The sequence below is a fragment of the Ursus arctos genome, unplaced genomic scaffold, assembly GCF_023065955.2.
Source record: "Ursus arctos isolate Adak ecotype North America unplaced genomic scaffold, UrsArc2.0 scaffold_17, whole genome shotgun sequence".
NCBI classification, from domain to species: Eukaryota; Metazoa; Chordata; class Mammalia; order Carnivora; family Ursidae; genus Ursus; species Ursus arctos.
The window spans coordinates 23,632,866-23,660,730 of NW_026622841.1; the positions used below are offsets into that span (position 1 = coordinate 23,632,866).

Sequence of the window (27,865 nt, forward strand, 5' to 3'; positions counted from 1 at the left end):
AGATCTGTGCCCTTTAGTAGTAGGGGCAGAGCGAGCATCTCTCAGGGTGTTTGAGGAGCCCAAGGAGAATAGGGGTCTATCTGGAAACCCCCGTGCCCTGATAGTAGGAAAAGAGCCTCACTGGTGCAGGGGAGAGCTGGCCAGGTCTCCTGGTCACACTGACAAAGGCAGCACTGAGGAGATCAGCCTGCCATTGCAGGGAGGGTTTCCGGGGTCTGTGAGGAAGCAAGTGCCCCCCCCCCCCACCCCGTGTCAGGCTTAGCTGCACAGCCGCGGACACCTGATGTGAACATCATGGCCTGAGGATAAGACGGGAAACTGCTGGGCTCTTCTGGGGTCTTCCTTTCTGAAATCCTACCTCCAGAGCATGAAACGTGCAGCTGCAATGAATCCCCAGTGATTATTTTTGGATGCTGATGATGAAATAAGGAGCTGCCCAGGTGCTGCTGTTAGGAGTCTCCCCACCACCTCTGGGGACCAGCAGAGCGTTCAGGGCATCTCTCCCCGGGACTCCCTGCAGAACTGAGCCAAGGAGCCAGCTCCTGTTCATTGGGCACTTACTGTGTGCCGGGCACCAGCAAAGCACTGGATCTTCCTGCATCTGGATAAAAACTCTGAGGAAAGACTCACTCTCGGTCCCCCTTTCACACACAAGGAAACTGGGGCACAGCGAGGTGGAAGGACCTGATTGGACACATGAAGCTGATCAAGGATGAGCTGGTCTAGGAACACAGGTCTCTCTGCCTCCAGCCATTCTTAACTCCCTGATGTCCTGAGTCCCCGGTCCACCTGGGTGTCAGGAGCCACAAAGAGCTGGTCTCCCAGAAGGACACATTATCTTTGCGCGAGAGTCCTAGGGTGTCATCTGTGTCCGTAGCAGGATGCCGTCATCAGCCCATCTGCAGAACGTAGTTCTCCCTGAGATCCTTGCAGAGGAGCAGGCTGTGCCTGTGCCCCTGGCCGCCACCGCATTTTTGCCACCTCCTGCACCCCACACTAGCTCCAGCTAGAAGCCCTCACAGCCCAGTCCTCCACTCTCACGGTGATCTGACCCAGCTAGGCTGCCCGGAGGTGACAGTCGGGCTGAACCTCACTTCCAGCCCAGAGTGGAGAAAAATTGACATGGCTCGTCTACCACACCTTCCCTCCCTGAGCCCACTCCCCTCGGGCAGGAACGCTTCAGCCTCCGGGGCGGGAGGTACAGAGAGGGTTGAGTTTTCTTTTTCTTTTTTTTTTTTTTTAAGATTGTTTATTTGAGAGGGAGAGACAGCCAGCGAGAGAGGGAACACAAGCAGGGGGAGTGGGAGAGGAAGAAGCAGGCTCTTAGTGGAGGAGCCTGATGTGGGGCCCGATCCCAGAATGCTGGGATCACGCCCTGAGCCGAAGGCAGACGCCTAACCACTGCGCCACCCAGGTGCCCCAGGATTGAGTTTTCTAAACAGATGGCCCCCTAACTGGATTTCTTGTGATTACTTCAAGCAAGGCTGGCTGCCTGACCAGAGCTAAAGGCATGTCCGGTTGTAACCAGAAGGTTTCCCTGGCCTGTAGGAGGATCTCTCGCGGCACTATCAGAGCAGGACTTGTTCTGCTTGGACACCCAGAGCAGGTCCCAGGCTGGAGGTCCCACAGCTGCTGTTGTGCTGCTCCGCACAGCTTTTCGGGAAGCTTCGTTTCCGATGTGAACTAGTCATTGATTCCTGATGCCCCAGCTTACTGGTATTTTAGCCAACAGCCTGGTCTACTTGGAGCTCCCACAGAGGACAGCAACGAAGAATAATGAGTGACTCTCTGTTGCTTACTTGAAAAACCCCTTCTTCCCTTTCACCACTGGCGACTTTCACCTGCTACTCTCACCTCCTGAAGCGCCAGTTTTTGGCCATGTTGACACGGGCAGTTGATGCTGGTCCTGGATCCTCCATGCTCCCTCTGTGTGAGCCCATCTATGGTGCTCTGCCCGGCCCCCTTCCGTACTTGCACCAGGCACACGGGGGGCTGCTCGCTTGCCTGTTGTCAGTGTGGGTGCCCAGTCCACAGGGGCACAGCATGGACAGAATCTTCCAGGGCATCAGTGTGTGGCGTCAGAGTCTTCCAGGGTGAGCTGACAGGTGGTGAGAGGGATCCCTCGCCCCACAGAGGGCCTCCTTGGAAGAGGGGATGCCGAAGGGGTCCTTTGTCTCAGAGCTAGCGATTAGGTTGCAGCTTTTTGTGCCAGCGAGTCCCAAGGCAGGAGGGCCCTGTGTGAAAGACCAAGAAAGCCTGAAAAGCAAAGGCTGCAGATCTGGGAACCCAACTACGTTGTTCCCACAACTTACAAATGGGCTCTAAGGTCTGTCCAGCCACACATAGAAGACTGACCGCTGTCAGCCGGCTTCCGCTCTGCCACTGCTCATAAACGCGCCCTGAACGTCCGCTTCGGGGTTCTTTCTGTCCCTCTATTGTCCCCAGGTTCACAACAGAGTTCTCTCGGGGGGATGCCAGGAGAGCACTCAAGCGTGCCGTGATGGTGAAATCTAATTCCACCTCGGAAGTTCCCTTTTTAACGGCCTTCGTGTTTTTTACCTGCCCCCATAACCTTGCTCTCTACTCTTTCTCCCCTCTCTTCCTCTGCCGGTGCACTCACAGAACAAAGAGTTCAAGACGCTGTCGGAGCAGCTGTCGGCCGTCACTTCCACACACACCATGGAGGTGGAGAAGCTGAAGAAGGAGCTGGCCCGCTACCAGCAGGGCCACGGTGGGGACAGCAGCCTGAGGCTGCAGGAGGAGGTCGAGAGCCTGCGGGCTGAGCTGCAGAGGGCCCACTCGGAGCGCAAGATCCTGGAGGATGCCCACACCAAGGAGAAGGACGAGCTGAAAAAGGTATGTCGAGGCCAGAGGGAGCGGCTTGGCGGTGGGCTGGCTAACAGAGAACCCCTTCGGGGCACTTTCTTCTTCCAGCTTTAAAATCACCCTGGACTTCACCAGGCTTGTGCCCGTGAACTGACTATCTCTCTGCATTTAGATATAAAGTGCTCACGCTTTGGGGGAACCCACATGCGCACATGTCCATTCACCTAACATGTGTGGGTTAAGTTTTGCCGTTAGCTGAACGCGGTAGCATCTCCTAAAAGGAATACGCGTGTGTGCCTTTGGGCATATTTCGTGTAGTCTAGAATTAGCCAGAGTCAGCTCTGCGGCCCGAGTTCTCGTTAGCTAGAGGCATGGTACAGAGGCAGGGGCACCCTCTAGACATCCCTACTCATAGTAATCCTACTTTGGGGAACATGCCCTAAGTTTCAGGGTGGATAGTTTCGGCCTGACTCATGCATTCTGGTTGGTGTGCTCTATAGGTTTTCTCTCCACCCCGTAAAATAGAACTTCCTGAGATTGGCCCCTACTCTCCCATCTCAAAAGTCAGGATACAAAGAGTCCCTTCTCTCCCAAGATAACTATTCAAGCTGGGGAATGCCGTGTGCCCACTGGAGAGCCTCCTGTGGACGAGGACACCGCTGTTCGCTGCTGTGTCTCTGCAGTGACCCACACACCACAGGGCAGATAGCACCTAGTCCTCTTGTTCAGTGCCTCCAATACTGGAGAGTTGCAGTGGGTTGAGAATCTAAGGACGGGGGAGGGATTCAGTGTTCCTAATGTTGGAATAACTTTGAGTGTTTAAGAATTAGAGCAGGGGTCACCTGGGTGACTCAGTTAAGCATCCAACTCTTGGTTTCAGCTCAGGTTGTGATGGGTATGGGCTTCGTGCTCAGTGGGTAGTTTTCTGGAAGATTCTCTCCCTCTGCCCTCGCCCCACCTGAGTGTGTGTGTGTGCGCGTGCATGCGCGCTCTCTCTCTCTCAAATATTTTTTAAAAAGAGCAGATGAGGAGCGCCTAGGTGGCTCACTCAGTTGAGTGTCCAGCTCTTGGTTTTGGCTCAGGTCGTGATCTCAGGGTCATGAGATCGAACCCCACATCAGGCTCTGTGCTTTGGTACAGAGATTGAGATTCTGCTTGAGATTCTCTCCCTCTGCCCCTCCCCCTGCTTGCATGTGCTTGCTCTGTCAAATAAATAAAATCTTGAAAAAAAAAAAAAAAAGGCTAAATGCCGCCACAGAAAGGGTTCTGGGGCAGACATTGGAATGGCCAGATTCTTCTCCGTGTCCTGCCATTACCGAGTGCGCATGGGAAAGCTCACTGCCTTAGCTCCCTCAGGGGGTTGTAAGTGTAGATTACCTCTCAGGCTTCTTCTGGACACTGCAACTGGCCAGCTCCGTGAGATGGACCCCAGCCCTGCTCTGTAGTGCTTCCCTCTTGCTGTGGCCCGAGCCCTCAGGCGCAGCTGGGGAGCATGCAGACTGCTCTGTGTGAGATGCAAGCCCGAAGAGCCAGTTGAGCCAGCTGACATGGTTTCCCTGCCCAGGCCAAACTTCCGACCACCAGCCACTGCTTTGCCTGAGCCTGGGGATTTCGCAAGCATCAGAGATGGGGTCCACGTGTGGACTGGGTGATGACTACAGTGAGAAGGGGGGCTTCCCGGAGCAGGCAGCCAGCCTAGCCCAGAAAAGTAGGCGCTTCTGCCCCTAGTATGTCACCCAGGCAGACCTGCCTGCTCACCCACCACAAGGCCTGATGTGGCCTGCCTTCTTTGGGAGAAAGCATGTGGTACTAGGAAGCTCCCATTACAACGTAGCTGTAGGCCTGTAACCTACCAGCCGTGCAATTCCACCCTTGTGTGTACTGACCGTGGGAACAGATGGATGGTAACCCTTCCATGTGATTAAAACACAAGGCAGTGGAATCCAAAGGCAGAGAAGGTGCCAGGATTAGAACTGGAAACCCTTGAGATTGGTGACCCCGGGAGAAAAAAGAGAAGCAATTTCCCTGCATGGGCACCCGAGTCAGGGCGAGGCGTGTGGGAAGTCTGTTCACCCAGCAGATCCACAAAACGTGGGTGTCTCTGGTCTTCACCCCACAGAGAGCTCTTGACTCCTCTGCCGCCCAGCCTCCTTATCTACTTCCCCTTGGGCACTGTGGTTTGAGGACTTAGTGCTCTGGAAATGTCTGAGTCTCCATCCCGGGGAGCCTGAGGGTTTATAATATGAAACTCTTCCCCTGCACGGAGTAGCAGAGAAGAGGGTGCTTTCCTCTGCTCCTTACAAAAATTATTTCCTAGGGGTGTGTTGAGCTAGGTCTTAAATACAATGAGAGCTTGAAACTGCCAAGAGAAAACAATTCAAGGACACTGCAAGAAGGAGAACAATAGGCAGAGAGGCAGAACAAGAAAAGCACCTTCTCTGACTCCAAAATGTAAGCCAATCCCCAGCTAGTTAACAGGAGAAGGAACTGGCATAAGATGATTCATTAGCTGCAATGTCCAGCTCTCTCCAAGAAGAGAGAAAGTGGAAGCAAAATGACCACCTTCTCCAGGGTCTTCAAGACCTTTCTATTCTGGTGGCTGCGGGGAGTGGGTGGAGAGACGGCTAGCTTTTATTCCCCTCCTTCATCTTTTGTGCCTGGCCAGGGTTTAATATTTATCAAAGGCACCATGTTCAATCTTAACAAATGCTGAATAATCAGACAATTGGTTTCCTCTCAGGCTTGTCTAGAGGCTGCTGTGCCCTGAGCAAGATTGATGAGACCGTCAGAGCACAGTGAGGAGCTGACCGAGGGTGGATGTTAATTAATGGGCTTGATATGTCCGTCAGCAAATGCTTTATTGGAACTGGCAGCCTGGAAAACTTTGGGCTCCCCACTGCTGACGATATTCCTTGTCTGGCCACGAGGCTGCACTGCTTTGGGCTGGGAGATGCTGGGTCTCCCTGAGGGCAGGAACTCCCCCCCCCCCCCCCATCCCTTGGCTGCGGACCTGTCTAATCAGTTTGTCCCATGGTTTCCTACTAGAAACCTTGCACTTGGCCCTTTTTATAGTTTAAATTTTACCCGACTTGGGAAAAGACAAAACCAAGAGCTCAGAGATAAATTCGTGTCCCTAAAGATTAACCAGTAAAGGCAGTTCTTGAGCCTGAAGCTGGGGTATTTGTTTTATTTAACTCAGCAGGGACTAAATTAGCCCCATAGTGATAGGATTTAGCCCCAGCGTTGGTTCCGATGATTTGTCCCAAGTAACCTTGAAGAAGAAACCCTCCCAATAACATTGCCTGCAAGAGGTAAAAGATCCCCTCCCCACCCCGAACTAAGAGAACCTGGAGCTGCTGCATGATATTTGAGTCCCAAACTCTGGCAAAGGTACTATTTATCATGCTGAAGGGGACACACCTGCCTGGTTCTGTGTTAAGCCTGCATTCCTGACCATTCACAGAAGGGAGGCCATTTAGCTGCACAAGTTTGTCACCGGCCATGCCTGCCAGCAAACTCCCTGTGTGCTAGCTGGCTGGGAAGACAGAGAGGTGGCCAGCACCTGGGGACATGTGATAGGGAAGCATTGTCTCTGCCCTCCCGCGGTGTGGAGCACAGGGTGGGACTGGAGACCCTTCCTGCAGAGTGGTGCAGGCCAGGAAGAAAGCAAAGCTCCCTGCTGTCACTTTGAGGTATGGAGTTCCTCAGAGGACTGCCTTCATGAATCAAAGCCTTGGAGGGAGACCGGGGGAGGAAAGGAGGCTGAGGCCTGGTAGAACACGGCCGCGGGTACACGCCATTGACCCTGGCTTGCTCAAACGAGTCTCCCCGGATCCTAAGTGGTTACAGTGAAGTTACATGATCTCAGACTACCCTCCTAGGAATGGAGGTTTGGGGTGGTGGCAGGCACGCGCTACTGGCCAGGCATGCCTGACTGCTGCATTCCATTGCAGATGCGTGGTGACTGACTGTAGATGCCCAGGGGAAGGGGGGATGAGGGCGGTGAGTGAGCTGGGAGCCTTCGCAGGAGGCCACGTGCTCTGGAAGCCATCTGTATCTTCAGAGAGTGGTTCCAGGGAAGCAGGCTGGTGACCTGACACACAGTGACTTACAGCCGGCTAACTCAGAGGTCACAGCCCTGTGCCTCGTTCCTGATCGAGGGGGACCGGAGTCCTGCCCTCCAAGCATGGCGCCAGGGTCGAGCTCCACATGAGGCCCCATCGAAGCTTGCTTTTGTAAAGGTGTTGGCTACATACAGCGTGTGCATCGAGGAACAAGAACGCTGTTCTGATGATTTGCCCAGCTAACTTAAAGGTGCTCACTGGGTGAACTGTCTTTAATAACAGAAAATAAGATGCATTTGAAGAGTATTTTTTCCCCCACATTGTGTTTCTCTTGAATCGTTTGATTAAGCAACTCCTGTGTTCTCGATGTTTTAATCGACCATAAACCCATTCATTTGATAAAAAAATAATGGAAACCTTTTTTTCAATGGAGGAAAGCACGGGCCCCCTGACTGGACATGCAGGGCTCCTCACAGGCTCGGTCGCATTGGGGGTGACGTGTCATGTGATGATGTGACAGCCTGGCAGTGGTCCGTGGGCCCAGGCTGAGCAGGTGGGTGAGGACACAGAGCCGTCTGACTGGGTCTCTGGAGTGACAGGCAGGCCCTGTAACCTGAGCTTGGAGCTTGCGGGCTCGCCCCACACCTGCAGGATAGGAGGCCTTCCCGGAAGAATGAATCATGGTCCAGAGCTAGACAAGGAGGAGACCCCCCAACCCCAGAAAGGCTGGGGAAGGGAGCATGGCAGGGAAACAGGGACACAGGCAGAAAGCAGAGGGTGGGGAGAAGGTGGGCCCATTTTAGGGGTGTGTGTGGAGGAGTTGAACTTATCCTAAGGACAAAGGGAGTGAAACTGTCTTCCAATTCTCACTTCTCCCCACCAAGCCTCGTCCTTTCTCAGCCCCCCCCCCCCCCGTCCGAACCACACATGACCACAGCCGCGCTGTTCCATTCCCAAACCATGGCTACCATCCCTCTGCACCATGTCACGTTTCCACCTAGAGCTCCCTTGGCTGCCTGCAGATCCCTCGTGTCTGGTTGAGACAACCTGCTTCTCCTGGGAAACCTCCTGGACCTCCCTCTGTTCCTTGTTACCTGTGTTCATTCTAAATCCCCTCATCACAGTGGCTCTGGACAAGAGGCAGTGTTGCGGGAGCTTTGGCAATGTCCGGAGACATTTTAGCGGTCACAGCTGGGTTGAGGGCAGGAGGGCCGCAGGCTTACTGGAATCCGGTGGGTAGAGGCCAGGATGCTGCGGAATGTCTGACAGGACAGCACCCCCTGCCAACAACAAAGATTTAGCCTCACATGTCCGTAGTGCTGAGGCTTAGAAACCCTGCTTGACAGGAATCTGCTGCGGCCCTTACTGGTTTCCTGCTGCAACACACCTGTCCCCCCTTCTGTTGCGGGGGACGCTCTCAGAAGATGGTTGCCTGGAGTGTTGCTTACTTTGCCTCTCCAGCTCCCCGCACGGAGAACCACGTCAGGGAGTGTCTGATGGGTGAGTGACAGCCTCGCCCTGCATCCGCCGGGGGCCAGAACAAGGCTTGGTGAGTGGCAGCCCGTGATGATGAGGGGCGCCTCTCGGTGCTGCTGCTTCTGTACGTGCCCCCCCCTCCCACCACCGAAGCAGGTTGCCGTCTCCGCAGACACACGGCATTGGCTGTGTTCGTTATAATAGGCAATAACTTGTTGATGAGGAACAGTTTGGTGCAGTTAGTTACGTGCATAAATCTTTTCACCAGCCTTTTCTCATTTGGGAACTCCTGTGGGGGAGGCAGAACACGCCCAGCTGCCTGACTTTCCGTGAATGGGCTTATACTCTGCCTGGAGGGCGAAGGCTCTGCTAACCACCCAGGGTGGCGTCAGATGACCCATGCTGGTCAGAGCCTCACGCTTGGACCTCTGAGCACCGCCTCTGCGGGAGGACTTGCAGTAGAAACTGAGTCCGTCGGAATTGAGAGAATGAAAAGCAGCAATATTGTGTAGCAGAGAGGGGACAGTTTCCTGGAACGCAGTTTTGAGCACATTTTGAAGGACATTGGAAACTTTGCAATCGGAAGACTTTGGTTCGTATAGAGACTGTTGATGAAGTAAGTACTTGGAGCTTTTTGTAAGCCTCCAGAGATACTGTGTATCTGGGGTGAAAGAGTGAGCCATCTGCAGACCCATCAGTCCCCCAGAGGAGGGGACTCACCCGTGAGAATCGCTGCCTTCTGAGCCCCTACGGAGGGAGAAGACGGGTGATCGCGCCCCTGGACTCCAGCCGTGTTCAAATTCTCTCCTGACCCTTCCCACCCATGATGCTGAGCGTGGGAGTCCGGGGGAAGCTGTCCTCTTACCACCCAGCACCTTCGGCTGAACTTGAAAGCTAGGGGGAAGGGAGGGTGGGTAGCATTTACTCAAAAATAGTTGAAATTCTGATGTCAGGAAGGTTTCTGCCCTTTAGCCAGCATCCCTGGGGCCTCCTTTCTTGCTTTTACTGCCAAAGGGCTCTGGCAGAGTTTGAAAGGTGTTTCTCTGGTGGGAGTGCGGGTGGGTCCATCAGGGACCTGTCTCCTAGGCAGCCGTCCCTGGAGGTCACCCTCTAGTCTCAGCTACCAGGAGCATGGTGTTGTACCAAGACATCCTCTTTGCGGCTCTTTCTATACAGGCTGGGAGGAGTCCTCGCCTGCACCCCACCCCGATACGTCATGAATGTACCAAACACGGCCAGAAGTGAGGACTTGAACCGGGGAGCGAGGCCATTCATTGCGTCACTCACCAGTCTTAGAGCTGTCTGTGGAGAAGCTCGTCACTCAGAGCCTGTCTTACACTCCTCTTTTTATCTTTTGTCACATTGAGCACAGGGTACTGTGCTTAGTGGATTGGCTTATTCGTGGAATGATTTTTTAGTAGCTTTACTGAATATAAAGCACATACCATAGTTTACCCATTTAAAGTGCACGGTTCAGTGTTTTTTAAATGTCAGTTTTAAAACTATCGCAGTCCAATTTTAGAATTTTTTATCACCCCCCCCCAAAAAAAACTCTGTATCCATTAACAGTCACACCCTATTCCTCCCCCCCCCCGCCCCCGTTCCCCATCCCAGCCTTAGGCAACCACTAATCTGGACATTTCGTATAAATGGAATCATACCATACGTGTGACTTTTGTGACTGGCCTTTTTCACTTCACATCATGTTTTCAAGATTTATCTGTTGTAGCATGGATCAGCACTTTATTGCTTTTTATTGCTAAATAGTATTTCATCCTATGGACGTGCCATATTTGGTTCATCAGTTCATTGACGGACATTTGGATTGTTTCCACTTTTTGGCCCTTTTGAGTAATGCTCCTGCAACCATTTGTATACAAGGTCTTGTGTAGGTATAGGTTTTCATTTCTCTTGGAAACCTAGGAGCGCAATTGTTGGTCTCACTAGGGTTAAAATACAACGTTCCAGGAACTTGCAAAGCTGCTGTGCTGGCGTATATTCCATCAGCGGGATATGTGAACTCTGATTTCTCCACATCCTCACCCACGTTTGTCATTATCTGTCTTTTTGTATCATAACCATCGTAGTATATGTGAGGTGATGAATCATTGTGGTCTTGGTTTGCGTTCCCCTAATGATGTTGAACATCTTTTCGTGTGCTTATTGGCCATATGAAGAAGTGCCTATTCAATTTTCCCCCCATTTTTTGATTGTATTTCTTTTTCTCCGTTCAGTTGTAAATACTCTATGTATTCAGGGCCCGAGTCTTGTACCAGATAAATAATTTGCTAATATTTACTCTCATACTGTGGGTTGCCCTTTCCTTTTGATAGTAACCCTTGAAGCATAAAAGTTCTTAGTTTGGATGAAGTCCAATTTAACTGTTTTTTCTTGGTTGCTTGTGCTTTTGGGATTGTATTAAGAAACCATTGACTAGGGGCGCCTGGGTGGCACAGCAGGTTAAGCGTCTGCCTTCGGCTCAGGGCGTGATCCCGGCGATCTGGGATCGAGCCCCACATCAGGCTGTTCCGCTATGAGCCTGCTTCTTCCTCTCCCACTCCCGCTGCTTGTGTTCCCTCTCTCGCTGGCTGTCTCTATCTCTGTCAAATAAATAAATAAAATCTTTAAAAAAAAAAAAAAGAAACCATTGACTAATCCAGGGGCACAGAAATTTGCTTCTATGTTCTCTGCCAAGAGTTTTATAGTTATAACTCTTCCATTTAGGTCTTTGATACATTTTCAGCTTATTTTTGTATACAGTGTGAGGTAGGAGTCCAGTTTTATTTTGTAGGTGGAAATCCAGTTGTCCCAGCCATCTGTTGAAAAGACTATTCTTTCCTCATTGAGTTGTTTTTCTTCTCCAATTGCCCTGTCTAGACTCTCCACTACAACGTTGGATAGTTTTGGTGAGAGCCGACATCCTTGTGTTTGTCCTGACCATGGATGCGAAAGGCATTCAGTGTTTCACCATCAAGGCTGATGTCATGGGTTTTGATGGATGCCCTTTATCAGGCTCGGGAAGACCCCTTCCATTCCTAGTTTGTTGAGTGTTTTTATCATGAACATTTGGCAGCATTTTGTTAAGGGTGGTTGCATTTGTATTCATAAGAGAGAATGGTCCGTGGCTTTCTTGTGATATCTCTGTCTGGTTCTGGTGTCAGGATATTAACTGGCCTCGTAGAAGGAACCGAGAAGTGTTCCCTCCTCTTCTGGTTTACAAAATAACCTGTGCAGAAGAGATAGTAACTTTTTCTTCCAGTTTTTGCTAAGTGGTGGAGTGATGCTTAAGCCATTAAAGGCACTCCGCTTAGCGCCTCTTGAAGGTCATGTTGCAGAAGCATCTACAAACACTCGTCAGCGGCTCTGTGCTGTGCCTGCTGCTCTTACTCCATAGACGTCATCTCATTTAGTCCTGACAGCAGCCCGGAGAGATGGGTGTCCGTGTTACAGAGGGGGACCTGCGGTGTGTAGAGCCAGAGGTCTGTGGCCGTAAAGCTCCTTGTCTGTGCCTTAGGCCGGATTTGCCGTGCTCTGATAGCAGTGTGATCGCGGGGGTCTTTTCTGTGCTGACTTGGCGGTGGTTCAGAGAGCCTCCAGGGAAGTGGGACTCAAGTCTGGATGCCCGGATGGCACGTCCTCCTCCTCCTCTTCCCGTCCAGTTTCTGCAGTGCTCACTTCCTCACCTCTGTCACGAAGGCAGGGATGCAGCATTGCTGGGGAAGAGGACTTGGTGACCTGCAAAATGAGTCTCCAGGGGGTCCAGAGAGAGAATGCAGAGGGGGCTCCGTTGCACTCGAGCTTGTGTGCTCCAAGAGAAATCGACCCCTTTCTCATGCTCCTTGATAACAACTGATCATTTCTAATTCTCTTAGAGTATGTCTGAATTGTTACATTTTTAAATCTATACAAATATTTGCCCCAATCCTGAATAGCCAACAATTTCCATTTTTAAAAAGCTTGCCACACATGGTTTTAATTCTTCTTTCTCTGAGCAGACCAGAATTTTTCTTTAATTAATATTTTCTTTTTGTGCCATTTTCAGTACCATTCACTTCGTGCTTCCTTTGGGGGTCTCATCAGAAGCCAAACACTAGAGCTCCCTTTCCTCCTGCAGCACCCTCGCTGTGCTGGTCCAGTGAGACAGGCGAGGGCAAGTGGGATGAAGACCAGAGAGAATTCTTCACTGTGAGCTCTGGGCTTTCCTGACACTCAGATTTGAGAGCTCAAGATTTACCAAGACAAGCAACCAAACACAGGAGGCGAAAGCCTATTATTGTTGTCAGTTCCTGCACACGGCATGTGAGTGTGGTGCTGACTTTTCATGAGGTTTTTGTGGGCGTTGGAAGACCATGAAGAGTGGTGAGCTCATCTGTCTTGTTTTAATGGGATTTTTCTTTCAGTGTAACAGTTTTTCCCCTTGAAATGAAAGCAGTTGTGGCTGACTTGATTTTCTTTTTTTTTCTTTATTTAAAATCAATTAGCCAACGTATAGTACATCATTAGTTTCAGATGTAGTGTTCTGTAATTCATCAGTTGCGTATAACACCCAGTGCTCATCTCATCACATGCCCTCCTTCATGCCCATCACCCAGTTACCCCATCCCCCCACCCACCTTCCCTTCTGCAACCCTCAGTTTGTTTTCCAGAGTCTCTCATGGTTGGTCTCCCTCTCTGATTTCTTCCCATTCAGTTTTCCCTCCCTTCCCCTATGATCCTCTGCACTATTCCTTATATTCCACATATGAGTGAAACCATATGATAATTGTCTTTCTCTGATTGACTTATTTTCACTTAGCGTAATACCCTCCAGTTCCATCCATGTCTATGTAAATGGTAGGTAGTCATCCTTTCTGATGGCTGAGTAATATTCCATTGTATATACAGACCACATCTTCTTTATCCATTTGTCTGTTGAAGGACATCTCAGCTCCTTCCACAGTTTGGCTATTGTGGACATTGCTGCTATGAACACTGGGGTGCAGGTGTCCCTTTGTTTCACTGCATCTGTATCTTTGGTGTAAATACCGAGTAGTGCAATTGCTGGGTCATAAGGTAGCTCTATTTTTAATGTCTTGAGGAACCTCCATACTGTTGTCCAGAGTGGCTGTACTAGCTTGCATTCCCACCAGCAGTGTAAGAGGGGGGTGCCCCTTTCTCCACATCCTCGCCAACATTTGATGTTCCCTGTCTTGTTAATTTTAGCCATTCTAACTGGTGTAAGGTGGTATCTGATTGTGATTTTTTTTTTAATGATTTTTTATTATATTATGTTAGTCACCATACAGTACATCCCCGGTTTCCGATGTAAGGCTCGATGATTCATTAGTTGTGTATAACACCCAGTGCACCATGCAATACGTGCCCTCCTTACTACCCATCACCGGTCTATCCCATTCCCCCACCCCCCTCCCCTCTGAAGTCCTCAGTTTGTTTCTCATAGTCCATAGTCTCTCATGTTTCATTCCCCCTTCTGATTACCCCCCCTTTCTTTATCCCTTTCTTCCCCTACCGATCATCCTAGTTCTTATGTTCCATAGATGAGAGAAATCATATGATAGTTGTCTTTCTCTGCTTGACTTATTTCACTTAGCATTATCTCCTCCAGTGCTGTCCATGTTGTAGCAAATGTTGAGAACTCGTTCTTTCTGATAGCTGAGTAATATTCCATTGTATATATGGACCACAACTTCTTAATCCAGTCATCTGTTGAAGGGCATCTCGGCTCCTTCCACAATTTAGCTATTGTGGACATTGCTGCTATGAACATTGGGGTGCATATGGCCCTTCTCTTCACTACGTCTGTATCTTTGGGGTAAATACCCAGTAGTGCAATGGCTGGATCATAGGGTAGCTCAATTTTTAACTTTTTAAGGGACCTCCACACTGTTTTCCAGAGTGGCTGTACCAACTTGCATTCCCACCAACAATGTAGGAGGGATCCCCTTTCTCCACATCCTCTCCAACAATTGTTGTTTCTTGCCTTGTCTATTTTTGCCATTCTAACTGGCGTAAGGTGGTATCTCAGTGTGGTTTTGATTTGAATTTCCTTGATGGCTAATGATTTTGAACATTTTTTCATGTGTCTGTTAGCCATTTGTATGTCTTCATTGGAAAAGTGTCTGTTCATATCTTCTGCCCATTTTTTGATTTGTTTATTTGTTTCTCGTGTATTGAGTTTGAGAAGTTCTTTGTAGATCTTGGATACCAGTCCTTTATCTGTAGTGTCATTTGCAAATATATTCTCCCATTCCGTGGGCTGCCTCTTAGTTTTTCTGACTGTTTCCTTGGATGTGCAGAAACTTTTAATCTTGATGAAGTCCCATAAATTCATTTTATCTTTTGTTTCTCTTGCCTTTGGGGATGTGTCATGAAAAAGGTTGCTTTGGCCGATGTCGTAGAGGTTGTTGCCTATGTTCTCCTCTAGAATTTTGATGGATTCCTGTCTCACATCGAGGTCTTTCATCCATTTGGAGTTTATTTTTGTGTATGGTGTGAGATAGTGGTCAAGTTTCATTCTCTTGCATGTAGCTGTCCAATTTTCCCAGCACCATTTATTGAAGAGACTGTCTTTTTCCCACCGGATGTTTTTTCCTGCTTTATCAAATATTAGTTGCCCAAAGAGCCGAGGGTCCATTTCTGGGCTCTCTATTCTGTTCCATTGGTCTATGTGTCTGTTTTTGTGCCAGTACCATGCTGTCTTTGTGATCACAGCTTTGTAGTACAGCTCGAAATCTGGCATTGTGATGCCCCCAGCTTTGTTTTTCCTTTTCAACAGTTCCTTGGAGATTCGGGGCCTTTTCTGTTTCCATACAAATTTAAGGACTGTTTGTTCCAGTTCTTTGAAAAATGTCCTTGGTATTTTGATCGGGATAGTATTGAAAGTGTAGATTGCTCTGGGTAGCATGGACATTTTAACTATGTTACTTCTTCCGATCCATGAGCATGGAATATCTTTCCATCTTTTTATGTCTTCCTCAATGTCTTTTAAGAGTGATTTATAGTTTCTAGAATATAGGTCCTTTACGTCTCTGGTTAAGTTAATTCCAAGGTAACGTATGGTTTTTGGTGCTATTGTAAATGGGATGGATTCCCTAATTTCTCTTTCTTCGGTCTCGTTATTCGTGTATAGAAATGCAACTGATTTCTGAGCACTTATTTTGTATCCTGCCACGTTACTGAATTGCTCTATAACTTCTAATAGTTTGGGAGTGGCTTCTTTTGGGTTTTCCATATAGAGTATCATGTCATCTGCAAAGAGAGACATTTTGACTTCTTCTTTGCCAATTTGAATACCTTTGATCCCTTTTTGTCGTCTGATTGCTGTTGCAAGGACTTCTAGTACTATGTTGAATAATAGTGGCGAGAGTGGGCATCCTTGTCGAGTTCCTGATCTTAAGGGAAAGGCTTCCAGCTTTTCCCCATTGAGAATAATATTTGCAGTAGGCTTTTCATAGATGGCTTTTATGAGATTGAGAAATGTACCTTCTATTCCTACACTCTGAAGGGTTTTAATCAGGAAAGGATGCTGTATTTTGTCAAATGCTTTTTCGGCATCGATTGAGAGGATCATATGGTTCCTGAGTCTTTTCTTGTTGATATGATGTATCACGCTGATTGATTTGCGAATATTGAACCACGCTTGCATCCCAGGTATGAATCCCACTTGATCGTGATGGATAATCCTTTTAATGTACTGTTGGATTCTATTAGCAAGTATCTTGTTGAGGATTTTGGCGTCCATATTCATTAGGGAAATCGGTCTGTAATTCTCCTTTTTGATGGGGTCTTTGCCTGGTTTGGGGATCAAGGTAATATTGGCCTCACAAAATGAGTTTGGTAGCTTTCCTTCTGTTTCTATTTTTTGAAATAGCTTTAGGAGAATAGGTATTATTTCTTCTTTGAATGTTTGGTAGAATTCCCCAGGAAAACCGTCTGGGCCTGGAGTTTTGTTATTTGGAAGGTTGTTTATCACTGACTCAATTTCTTCATAATTAATTGGCCTGTTTAAGGAATCAATTTCTTCCGGTTTCAATCTTGGTAGTTTATAGGTTTCCAGGAAGGATTCCATCTCTTCCAGATTGCTTAGTTTATTGGCATATAGCTGTTGATAAAAATTTCTAATAATCCTTCCAATTTCAATGGTGCTCGTCGTGACCTCTCCTTTTTCGTTCATAATTTTAATAATCTGGGTCCTTTCTCTTTTCTTTTGGATAAGTCTTGCCAGGGGTCTGTCAATTTTATTGATTCTCTCAAAGAACCAGCTTCTAGTCCTGTTGATCTGCTCTACTGTACTTCTGGTTTCTGCTTGATTGATTTCAGCTCTAATTTTGGTCAACTGCTTCCTCGTGCGTGGATTAGGCCTGTCCCTCTGTTGCTGTTCCAGCTTCTTGAGGTGAGAATATAAAAACTGCATTTTAGATTTTTCTATTCTTTTGAGTGAGGCTTGGATGGCTATGTATTTCCCCCTTAGGACTGCCTTTGCAGTATCCCATAGGTTTTGGACTGTTGTATTTTCATTCTCATTGGTCTCCATAAATTGTTTAATTTGATTTTTGATTTCCTGGTTTATCGAGTCATTCCTGAGCAGGATGGTTCTTAGTCTCCAAGTGTTTGAGTTTCTTCCAAATTTTTCCTTGTGGTTGAGTTCCAATTTCAGAGCGTTGTGGTCTGATAATATGCAGGGGATAATTTCAATCTTTTGGTATCGGTTGAGACCTGTTTTGTGTCCCAGAACATGGTCTATTCTTGAGAATGTTCCATGGGCATTAGAATAGAATGAGTATTCTTTGGTTCTGGGGTGTAGTGTTCTATATATATGTATGAGGTCCAACTCGTCGAGTATGGCATTCAAAGCCTTTGATTCTTTGCTTAGTTTTTGCCAGGGTGTTCTGTCTATTTCTGATAGTGGAGTGTTGAGGTCCCCTACTATTAATGTATTTTTATTTATATGTCTCTTTATTCTGGTTAAGAGTTGGCTTGTGTATCTTGCTGCTCCCCTGTTGGGGGCATATATATTTATAATTGTCATATCCACTTGTTGAATACTTCCCTTAAGAATAATATAGTGCCCTTCTGCATCTCTAACTATAGTCTGTAGTTTAAAATCCAATTTATCTGATATGAGAATTGCTACCCCAGCTTTCTTTTGAGGTCCATTTGCGTGAAAGATGGTACTCCATCCCCTTACTCTCAGTCTGAATGCATCTTTGGGTTTGAAATGAGTCTCTTGTAGACAGCAAATGGATGGGTCATTTCTTTTTATCCAATCTGCAACCCTGTGGCGTTTTATGGGATGGTTCAAACCATTTACATTAAGACTGATTACTGAGAGATATGATTTTAATGTTGCCATGTTGCCAGTAAAGTCTTTGTTTGTATTGGCTGTGACTTTCTGTTCTGTATCACTCTTGGGGCCTTTTTGCTTTTATAGAACCCCCCGTAATATCTCCTGTAGGGCTGGTTTCGTGGTTACGAAATTGGTTAGTGACTGGCGATTCTGAAATGTCTTTATTTCTCCATCAATTCTGAATGACAGCCTTGCTGGATAAAGGATCCTTGGCTGCATGTTTTTCTCTGAAAGAGCTTTAAATATGCTCCCCCAACCCTTTCTCTCATTCCAGGTCTGTGTAGACAGGTCTGATGTAATTCTGATGCTTTTGCCTTGGTACGTGAGAAATTTCTTTGCCCTGGCCGCTTTCAATACTGTATCCTTGCATCTAATATTTGCGAATTGCACTATGACGTGACGTGGCGTAGGTTTGTCATGGTTGAGCTTGGGAGGGGTCCTCTCTGCCTCTTGGACACGAATGTTTGTTTCCCTTGCTAGATTAGGGAAGTTTTCAGCTACAATTTGTTCAAATATCTCTTCTAGACCTCTGTTTTTCTCCACCCCCTCGGGGATGCCGATGATTCTAACATTGGATCGTTTCATTGAGTCAGTAATCTCCCGTAACCTACATTTGTGGGCGTGGATTTTTTTAAGACCATCTTCTATTTTCATTTTTTCCTCTATTAACCCATCCTCCAATTCACTAACCCGTTCCTCTGCTTCTGCGACCCTGGCCGTCAGAGCCTCTAGTTTTGCCTGCATTTGGCTCATAGAATTTTTAATTTCTGTCAGATTCGCTTTCATTTCTGTCCTTAGGGATTCTATATTCTCAGTAACCTTTTCGTTAATAGTTTTTTCAATTCTACTCATCATTTTGACCATCGTTACTCTGAATTCCATTTCTGATAATTTGGTTACATCCATATCCATTATTTCTGTAGCAGAGGCCACAGAATCACTGTCTTTTCTTTGCTGGGGGGGGGGGCTTCTCCTTCTTGTCATTCTGATGAAGAGAGGTTGCGGGGTTTCCAGAGCCCAAATTATTGACTGGGTCCCAGGCCGTGCCCCTTGTTATACGGATCTTAGGGATGTGGGCTTCTTCTTTAAAGATTTTATTTATTTATTTATGTGGCAGCCAACCAGCGAGAGAGGGAACAGAAGCAGGGGAGTGGGAGAGGAAGAAGCAGGCTCCCAGCGGAGGAGCCCAATGAGGGACTCCTTTCCGGAACGCCGGGATCACGCCCTAAGCCGAAGGCAGGCGCTCAATGACTGCGCCACCCAGGCGCCTGGGTTGTGGGCTTCTTGATTTTTCAGCCTGCCTTCTGGGGGAGGGGCCTGCCGCGCCGATACTCAGGCAGCCATGTTTGGGTAGAGTCTCGGCGTCCCCTGCGAGGGGGGATGGGGATGGGCACTCTCTGAGCCGGTATTTCCAGGCTTTTGTTCTCTGGCGGCTTTCCCTGGCGGTTTGCTGTGCCTCTTCTGAGAGTCAGAGCAGCAGCGGCCAGATTTCAGCCTCTGTCACAGAACAGAGGGATTGCGGCCCGTTCTCTACTAATGTTCTGGCCACTTTAACTCTGTTTCTGTTGGTGCTGCTCAACCCTGCAGCGTCCCGGGATGTGCGCCCCACACCCGGCGTCCCAGCCCTCACTTCCAGGGCCGGCGCGTCTCTGTCCTTTGTGTTTCTAACGCCGCCAGCCGCCCCGCGCGCGCTCCCGGATCTCCCGGTCTCAGTCTGGATCCAGTGAGCGCACCGGGATTCCGGTGTTCAGCGAGATGCCTGGTGGCGCGCGCACCCGGCTCACGGTCTCAGTCTGCTGTTTTGCGGGTGCCGTCCGCGAGCCCCGCCCGCTCTCCCGTGCAAGTGGCTGCGGCTTCCCGGTCCCCGAACGCGGCGGCTCCCTCCCCCTTCCGTTTATCTTCCGATATCTGTGCACAGTTTCATGGCTCCCCGCTTCGTACCTCAATACTCAGCGCTGGAGATGTTCATTTGTAGAGATCCAGATGCGTCTTCCTGCGTCTCAGGCTGGTTCCGTGGTTGTTTAGGCTGGTCTGGTACCTATCCAGCTCGATTCGGAGGACCGGCTGAAAACGGTGTCTCCTACTCCTCCGCCATCTTAACTCCTCTTATTGTGATTTTGATTTGTATTTCCCTGATGACAAGTGAGCATTTTTTCATGTGCCTGTTGTATTGGCTGCTTGATTTTCTTATAAAGAGCATTTAAACATAACCGGCTGAACTTCAGACCCCACAAAAGGAGCCTTGCCTTTACCCAGCTTTACAGGGCAAACATTTTCTCCTGTTGCTCTCCCTTTCAGCAAGTTGCAGTCCTGGAGCAAGAAAATGCGCTCTTAAAAGATGAGAAAGAACAGCTTAACAACCAGATCCTGTGCCAAGAGAAAGGTAAGCGCAAAGTGCTTGATTTTTCATTTTGGAGTTGAATTTCTTTTCCACACTGATTTTCCCCCGAAGACTCCTAGCAAGAGCAGAGTCAAGACGGTGTACTGGAGAGAAGGCTTTAATACTTATAAAAGAACGATGGTCTTTACGACGCGGCTGTCACTCTCGGTTTCAAGAGTTGAATGCTGTGAAACACGCATATAATGGACAAAGTAGTGCATGGGATTTGGAGTCCAGGGGACCTGCACTCAAAGAATGACTACCATATGCTACTGCCTGGCTTTGAGCAACTCCCTTAATGGCTATAGGCCTCAGTTTCTTCATCTGCAAAATGGACATGAAAGTATAAACCTCAGAAGTATGAAGCACTTAGCGTGGTGCTTGACGCATAATGAGCACCTAGGAGCTGTCATTGCTGCTGGCGTTAAACTTTAGCATCCATAATACATGCTGTGGTTTCTTCTGATAATGTTTGCTGAAGGAGAAGGTCAGCGGTCAGATCCTAGCAAACCCTGTGCTACCATCGACCCTCCACGTGCTGCCTGGCCAAAGAGCAGCAGTGGGTGGCCACAGACCCCAGTCCTTGCCTGGTTCAGTGGGTTCCTTAAGCCAGTCACTCACCTTTTCCCATCCTTAGGTCTCTCCCCCACCTGAAGCACCTGAGGGCACAGTCCCGCCCAGCGTGAAATCTCGTCGAAAACTTGAACTTTTAAATTTTCCTGTAAAAATGATTTCTTTCTACTGATATAAAAAGTTTTGGTAGGGGGAAAGCCTTCCCTCCCTCAATCTCCCTACACTTCAAGAACATGGAAGATCAGGAATTAGGACAAAACTAGGGAAAACTGGGTTCTTCCAGGGACGTTGCTAGCAGTTGCCGTGACAGTTGGTACGTTAAGGGAGGGAATGTCATGTAGGCTGCCTGCTTCTCCCCTACTTCCCCAAAAGCAGGGTGGGCTCTCCCCCTTCTCTGAAGACTTATGCCACCATAACCAGCCCTTTGCTCTGCAGTGGGTGAGGTTGCCGGATAAATGCACCAGGGGTCCGTGGTAGGAGCTCAGCATGGGCAGCCTTTTAAAAAGAGATTAATCAGAGGGGCACCTGGGTGGCACAGCGGTTAAGCGTCTGCCTTCGGCTCAGGGCATGATCCCAGTGTTGTGGGATCGAGCCCCACATCAGGCTCTTCCGCTATGAGCCTGCTTCTTCACTCTCCCACTCCCCCTGCTTGTGTTCCCTCTCTCGCTGGCTGTCTCTATCTCTGTCGAATAAATAAAATCTTTAAAAAAAAAAAAAGATTAATCAGAAAGCATGAGCCAATTGATACATGTGAGGGGAATCCATTCAGAAAGCAAAACTGCAGCTTAGTGTGCTTGCTTTCCAGATGAATTTGCCCAAAACTCTGTCAAGGAAAATCTCCTGATGAAGAAAGAGCTGGAGGAGGAGCGCTCCCGCTACCAGAACCTCGTGAAGGAATATTCGCGGCTGGAGCAGAGATATGACAACCTTCGGGATGAGATGACCATCATCAAGGCAAGGAGGTCCCCACCCCTGTCCCTGAGCCAGCCCCGCATCTGGCTTCCCACCCCCATCCTTGACACTTCTGGCCGCCGCGCTGCCATCCGACGCTATGGTGCACCTGTTCTTGCTATTCCTGCCGATGGTTCTCACATGAGGAAGGAACGGGGCCAGGTGATCATTCCCTGAGATGGCTCCTTTTCCAGCTTTGGGGTCTTACGAAGATCTTGGGAGCCTAAGGGAGAACCCCACCCAGGTGTATGCTGTCTCGTTCCCTGTTCTGGGAAAATTCCTGTGTTGAAACAGCAATGGTGTGGGGGGAGTTCTGATCTCTGCATCCGTGGCATGTACTGCAGAGAGACCCCCAGGGTCTGATTGTTTCTCCCAATCTTCAGTGAAACGCAATAGACACAGAAACATCCTATTTCAGGAGTTGTCAGTCTTTTTTACCCCCACGTAAACATTGCCTCCAGAAATGTGTCTTCAAACAAGATTGATAAGTTAATTGCATAGAAACCAGGAAGGAGAACCTAAATAGGAACATATATAAATACAAAATTTTCTGACCAAGATCAGTTTTTACTCTCAAAGCCGAATCACGCAAGGGAAAAAAAAGTATTTTTAAATGAACGGTATAAATGGTAACCTCTATTTCTAATATGCTTACTATTTTCATAAAATTGGTGGAGCACAAGTTGAAGTATGAGGCCATTAGAGGCAGGTTTGCAACATTCTTTTCCAGGGTGGGGGGCCGGGGGGGCACAAGGACAGGACGGTGTTTGTGTACGTTCAGGGCAAGACCAGGAGGTACGGTTGTTTCCCCAGGACTTTTCAGAGAAATTGGCCTGTGTTAGGGATTTGAATCTCATGAGGAGACTCATTAGGGAGTTCAGTCCTGCCATTGGGGTTCCGTTCTCATGATCATTTTGTTAGATGGATGACGGTAAGAACGGTCAATGACATTTTTGTGGGAATAGCTCCGTTTAGCCATTGTTCCCAGACACAGTGACACCAATTCTAGAATCTACTGGCCTTTGAAAAGGAACAGTTCTCGTTACCATTAGTTATGAGTTCTCACATTTTTCTCCAACAGCAAACCCCAGGCCACAGGAGGAACCCATCAAACCAAAGTAGCTTAGAGTCTGACTCCAATTACCCCTCCATCTCCACATCTGAGGTTGGAGACACAGAGGATGCCCTTCAACAGGTGGAGGTGAGTAAGGCAGGCTGGCGGCTGCTGTCTGTGGTCCAGGGGGAGTGGAGCTGTTTGAGGTTTCCCAGCTGTATAGAGACTTCCTCTTCCAGTTGGTGGGGCTTCTTCCTGATAGAGGGATTCCTTGGACTGCAGAGTGCACTTACAAACAGTACCCTGGAGTTAGTATTTACTGTGCAAAGTGATAACATTACTGTTTACCTTACTATCCAGGGAGAAAGGAAGAAGGTCAATCCCTGGTTGTCACTCTTGTAAAACTGAGAGCCTGTTGCAGAGAGGTAGAATGGCTGATTTGAGAAGGAACAGCTTTGGGGTGCCTGAGTGGCTCAGTCAGTTAAGCCTCTGACTCTTGATTTCAGCTCGGGTCATGATCTCAGGGTTGTGAGATCGAGCCCTGTGTCTAGCTCCACGCTGGGTGTGGAGTCTGCTTGAGATTCTCTCCCTCTCCCTCTGCCCCTCTATCTCTGATTTAAAAAAAAAAAAAAAAAAGAGGGGCACCTCGGTGGCTCAGTTGGTTAAGTGTCTGCTTTCTGCTCAGGTCATGATCCCAGGGTCTTGGGATCAAGTCCCGCATCGGGCTCCCTGCTCAGTGGGGAGCCTGCTTCTCCCTCTCCCTCTGCCTGCCACTCCTCCTGCTTGTGCTCTCTCTGTCAAATAAATAAAATCTTAAAAAAAAAAAAAGAGGAACGGCGTAGTCATTAAAATAGAGATTATCATCCCCATTTAGTGTCACAGCCCATATAGAATACCCATACATATGCAAGAAATTTTTTCCCTGACCGAGAAGCTGGATCAAACTCAGAGAAGAATTATTTGGAATATTTGGAACCACACGTTTGCTGAGTGACTACGTCTTTGTCTCTAAATACTGTACCACACAGTGGACTTAGTAACCTGTGTGTGGTTTTGTCAAAGGTACATAGACACAATTTTTCCTCTGGCATTTCTGAAAAGAAGAAAATCACAAGCAGATAAGACCTTACAGAGCACATGAGAGACCTCGAAGAGAGACAGTCATGCACACAAATGTGCTCTGAGCATGTCTTTGTGCCAGGCACCACGGGTGAGCCCCGGAGAAGGAGTGGTCACCAAGCCAGAGTCGGCCCCTGCCCTCACGGGGCTTGTCGGGTGCAGAGTCCAGCAACAGTTGGGTGATGGGGGAAGTTTGTAATATAACTGCGGGTAGGTGTGATGCGTATGACGAGAGAGGGTGAGTGACAGAGTAAAGGTGGGGAAGGATAGAAAAGGAGGCCCCAGGACAAGAAGGCAGTCTGTCGTACCGCTCAGCGTGATCTGCTGCTGGCCGGGAGCACCTGCTAAGCACTTAACACATGCTTGCTTAAGGCCCCTGGTTTTCCCATTGCGATCTCCTAAGCCTGGGTCCTGGAGGCTGCAACCACCTGAGCTCCAGACGGGCCACACAAGTGTACATGTGGCCTTTCTTGTGCAGACATAAGTCCTTCCATTGGTGGACTTTGTTCTTCAAGGAAGCTGAGGCTGGTTCATGGGGTGAGCCCGAGCAGTGAGCCCCGTGCTGGCGAAGCAGGAAGCACTCCTGAAATGCATGTTGAGCCAAGTTCTGTTGTCACACGCATAGATACGTGTACTTTAAAAATCCGCAGGGATATGCTCGTGCAGACACATGCCTTTGTACATGCATACCTACACACAACAGAACCCCAGGGGGCAAAGCCAGGCCTGAATCCAAAGGGGAAAGATCTGGGAAACGGATGCTCTATGGTCTGTGGGAGAAATGGGTCCCATGGCAGAGAAGCCTTGGTTCTGTTTCAAGGTGTGATCGAGTGGTGTTTGACGCCACGTCTTCGGTGATCGGTAACCACACTGATTCTTTGTCAGGAAGCATTCAGGCCCGCGCTTTACCATTTCTCTGGTGGGAGACCATTTCCATAAGCGAGCTCTTTTAACTTCCAAATAAAATAACTGTGTCTTTTCTATTCTTGGAATGTATGAGTGGTTATCTTAAGTGGCTCTCACAGGAATATAAATGGCCAAGACTCAGATGTTATCTAGACAGAAAATGAGCCTGGGGTGCCAACTTTACTATGAGAACGGATGGTTGGTTGGCACTGGCTTTGCCTCTGGGGCGTGGATTGATGTCTGGGCGGAGAGAGAAGACAGGCAGCTGATAGAGAGGCAGGCTGTATGTCCCCTGAGGCGCTGATGCTATTGAAACCTCCTTCCTGGCTCCCTGTGTTCCCCTGAAGGACATTGGCCTGGAAAAGGCGGCCATGGACATGACGGTCTTCCTGAAGCTGCAGAAGAGAGTGCGGGAGCTTGAGCAGGAGAGGAAGAAGCTGCAGGTGCAGCTGGAGAAGAGAGAGCAGCAGGACGGCAGGAAGGTCCAGGTGCGTGCTGGGGCTGCAAGCCTGCAGTGTGGCCCCCGGGTGTTGGCGTCAGATGACCCAGCACCCTCCTCCCAGGCTCCTGTGGCAGGCTGTGAGCACTGGGCTCCTGAGGGTGCTGGGTGTCAGGGAGGAGCTTCTCCTGTTGGTGTCATGTTGGTTTTCTCTGCCTGCCGGTGCCCCCACACCACCCCAGATTGACAAGAGTAGGCTATCCCAAGTACCCCCAGGGCAAGGGATTTCCAGAAGAAAGCGTTGGAGGCGGGGGGGAGCCTGTGGCATTGTCTCCTATTCGCCAAGAGGACTGGGATGTGTGATTCAAGTATAAATATAAGCCACAGTCAAATTTTAGCAGAGAAAAGTGCTTGCCCCTTATGTGGAGGCTAGCATGGACTTGAGTTTAGCCCCGCTGGGGGAGGGGTAGACCAGGTTTGCAGTCGCTCACCTTCTATCCCGTGATTGCTCCCTGGCCTCAGCCCAGATTATCATCCATATCTTGGATCTCGAAAGGATATTGCTTGAAACCTTAGTATCCCTAGATCTGTCTGTCTGTCAGGGAGCCGCTCGGCACCTGTGCAATGCTCCACGCTGTGCTCATAGTAGGTATTCAGAGTGTTTATGAAATGAGATAAAAATGTACGAGAACGCCGTAGCCACTGAGGAATCTAGGACCCAGGTTGGGAGGAGCAGGCATAACACGGGTGGAAAGTACAGAATAACGTCTGTAGTGCTCAAGTACGTGCAAGCGTGGGTACGGACTGGTGCTGCGGGAGTGGACGGAGCCCGTGGAAGTTAGCAGTGATATGGACGGAGGAGCCCCGTGTTGTCTCTTGGGAGGTAGAAGGACCACTTCTAATGGGGTAGAAGGCGAGCCTGATGTGGGTCATATCGTTAGCCAACCCCCTAGCGGATTCATCAAAGGCCTGTGCTCTGTTCTTAGGCCTGATTTGCCCGTGGTGGGGTTCGACCCCCTTCCCGCATCTCAGCCCTGCCCCTGCTCCTAGCTCTGCACACGGTCTCCTTTTGGTAACACCTGCCTTCCCTATCCCTTCAGATGTGATACAGGCACTGATCTGTATTGCTAGCATATTCTTGGGTGTTCTCCTGAGCGCTAAGTGGGGAGGTACATCTTGTTGATGGACTTCAATCTCTAAGGTGGATTAGCTTCAGAATGGAGAGTGAAAGGATTAGGTTTACAAATGACTTGGTCCATTAGAAGAGAAGCTGCCCTGACAGGCAGCATGAGTCAAATGTATGAAAAGCCACCTGATGACATCAGACCGTCCCTGACATCAAAGTCTCCAGCCCACCCAGCTATCCCTGGATGTTCACTCTCCGGGTTCCCCACCACAGAATTGCTGAATAATTTTGAAATCTTGGCTTTAGGATTTTTCTTTGTCTGATACCAAATTAAAAAAAAAATCCCTTTCTTGAAAAGCAATCACTGAACGAGAGTTAGAACATAGGCTTGCCCCCTAGCCCTGAATGTATGTTGAGGATCTCCCTTTGAGGAGAAGGGTCTTGTTTTTGACAGTGTAGTAAGAAAGGCAGGAGTGGGGCAGGGGATGGAAGCTACGGAATGTACAGCACCCTGAACCTGAACTTGCAGAGGTCATGCTCTTGGATCTGCCCTTGGTTACAGGAGGGATACTGAGCCACCCGGATCTTTCCTCTGGAGAGACATGCCCCGGGGTGTCAGCTATAGAGAGAGACCATGCTGTGGAGGAGGAGGGACAGAGATGTCTGTCACATGGGAGTGATAGCCTGCCCTGAGGAGGGGGCCTCTGTGACAGCCAGCCTGTCCCTGTATTGGACTTCCCATCCATCTAGCTCCCCTTCCCCAGGCCTGGCACAGTACCTTTGCCACCAGGGTGATCCCACCTGGCTGCCCACTTAGAAACATAACTGCCAATCCACCTTCATACAGCCCCCCAGACTGTAGGTGATCTCTGTGTTCCCAGAACCAAATGCACTCCATAGTGATCCGTGGCCAGACGGCACATCCACGCTCCACAGAGCTCGAGTGCGGGCCTCTCGGCAGGGCAGCTGGTGAAGAGCGGGCCCAGACCACTGCTGGCGTAGGAGGCAAGGTGGAGACTGGTACCCTGGACAGCAGCTTTCCCAGGCTGCTGGGGGGAGGGAACTGTGTGGTCAATGCAGCAGCCCCCGATCTGGGAGAGTCTACAGGAAGTGCTCAGCTCTCTGCCTGGGCTCATCTAATCCATACATGGCAGGTGGTGGCCTTACCTTGGGCCCAGGGCTGCTAATACGTAGATAATCTAATGAAGCACTGTCAGGTTTTAGCTCCGAAACCTATCTTATTCAAGAACGGTCACCCACTGCTTGAAATCACCCCGAGCATCCATTTATAAAGGCGTTCCTGCCCCTTCTCATTGACAATTCAAGTCCAATAGCTGCCAAATAATCCTAGGAGTCATTGGTACATTGAGTCCTAATGGGCTAGCATTACAGTTGTTGCTGTCCACATCCTTCAGAGCTTAATGTCAGACAGCATTTATAGAGCATTGTAGGGGGGCAGCTGCCGGACTCCCTTCTATAGGGTGACATGAAGAGAGCAGTTGGAAAAACAGAACACATGTGTGCACACACATCCCTAAACACCTAAAAGTAACTCCTTAATCTCATTAATAAGAACATAATTATAGATAACCTTCTTAATAAGTA

General features: G+C 49.0%; 1 protein-coding gene across 2 annotated transcripts in view; it reads left to right on the forward strand.

Moving 5' to 3' along the window:
* MYO5B (myosin VB) overlaps positions 1-27,865 on the forward strand; it is a 345,182-nt gene that overhangs the window by 283,629 nt on the left and 33,688 nt on the right. For both annotated transcript variants that reach the window (XM_026496295.4, XM_026496293.4), the window contains exons 22-26: positions 2,623-2,856; positions 20,011-20,095; positions 21,471-21,619; positions 22,698-22,817; positions 25,043-25,183. In XM_026496295.4, the coding sequence (XP_026352080.3) occupies positions 2,623-2,856; positions 20,011-20,095; positions 21,471-21,619; positions 22,698-22,817; positions 25,043-25,183 (729 nt within the window). The remainder of the gene's footprint in view (positions 1-2,622; positions 2,857-20,010; positions 20,096-21,470; positions 21,620-22,697; positions 22,818-25,042; positions 25,184-27,865) is intronic.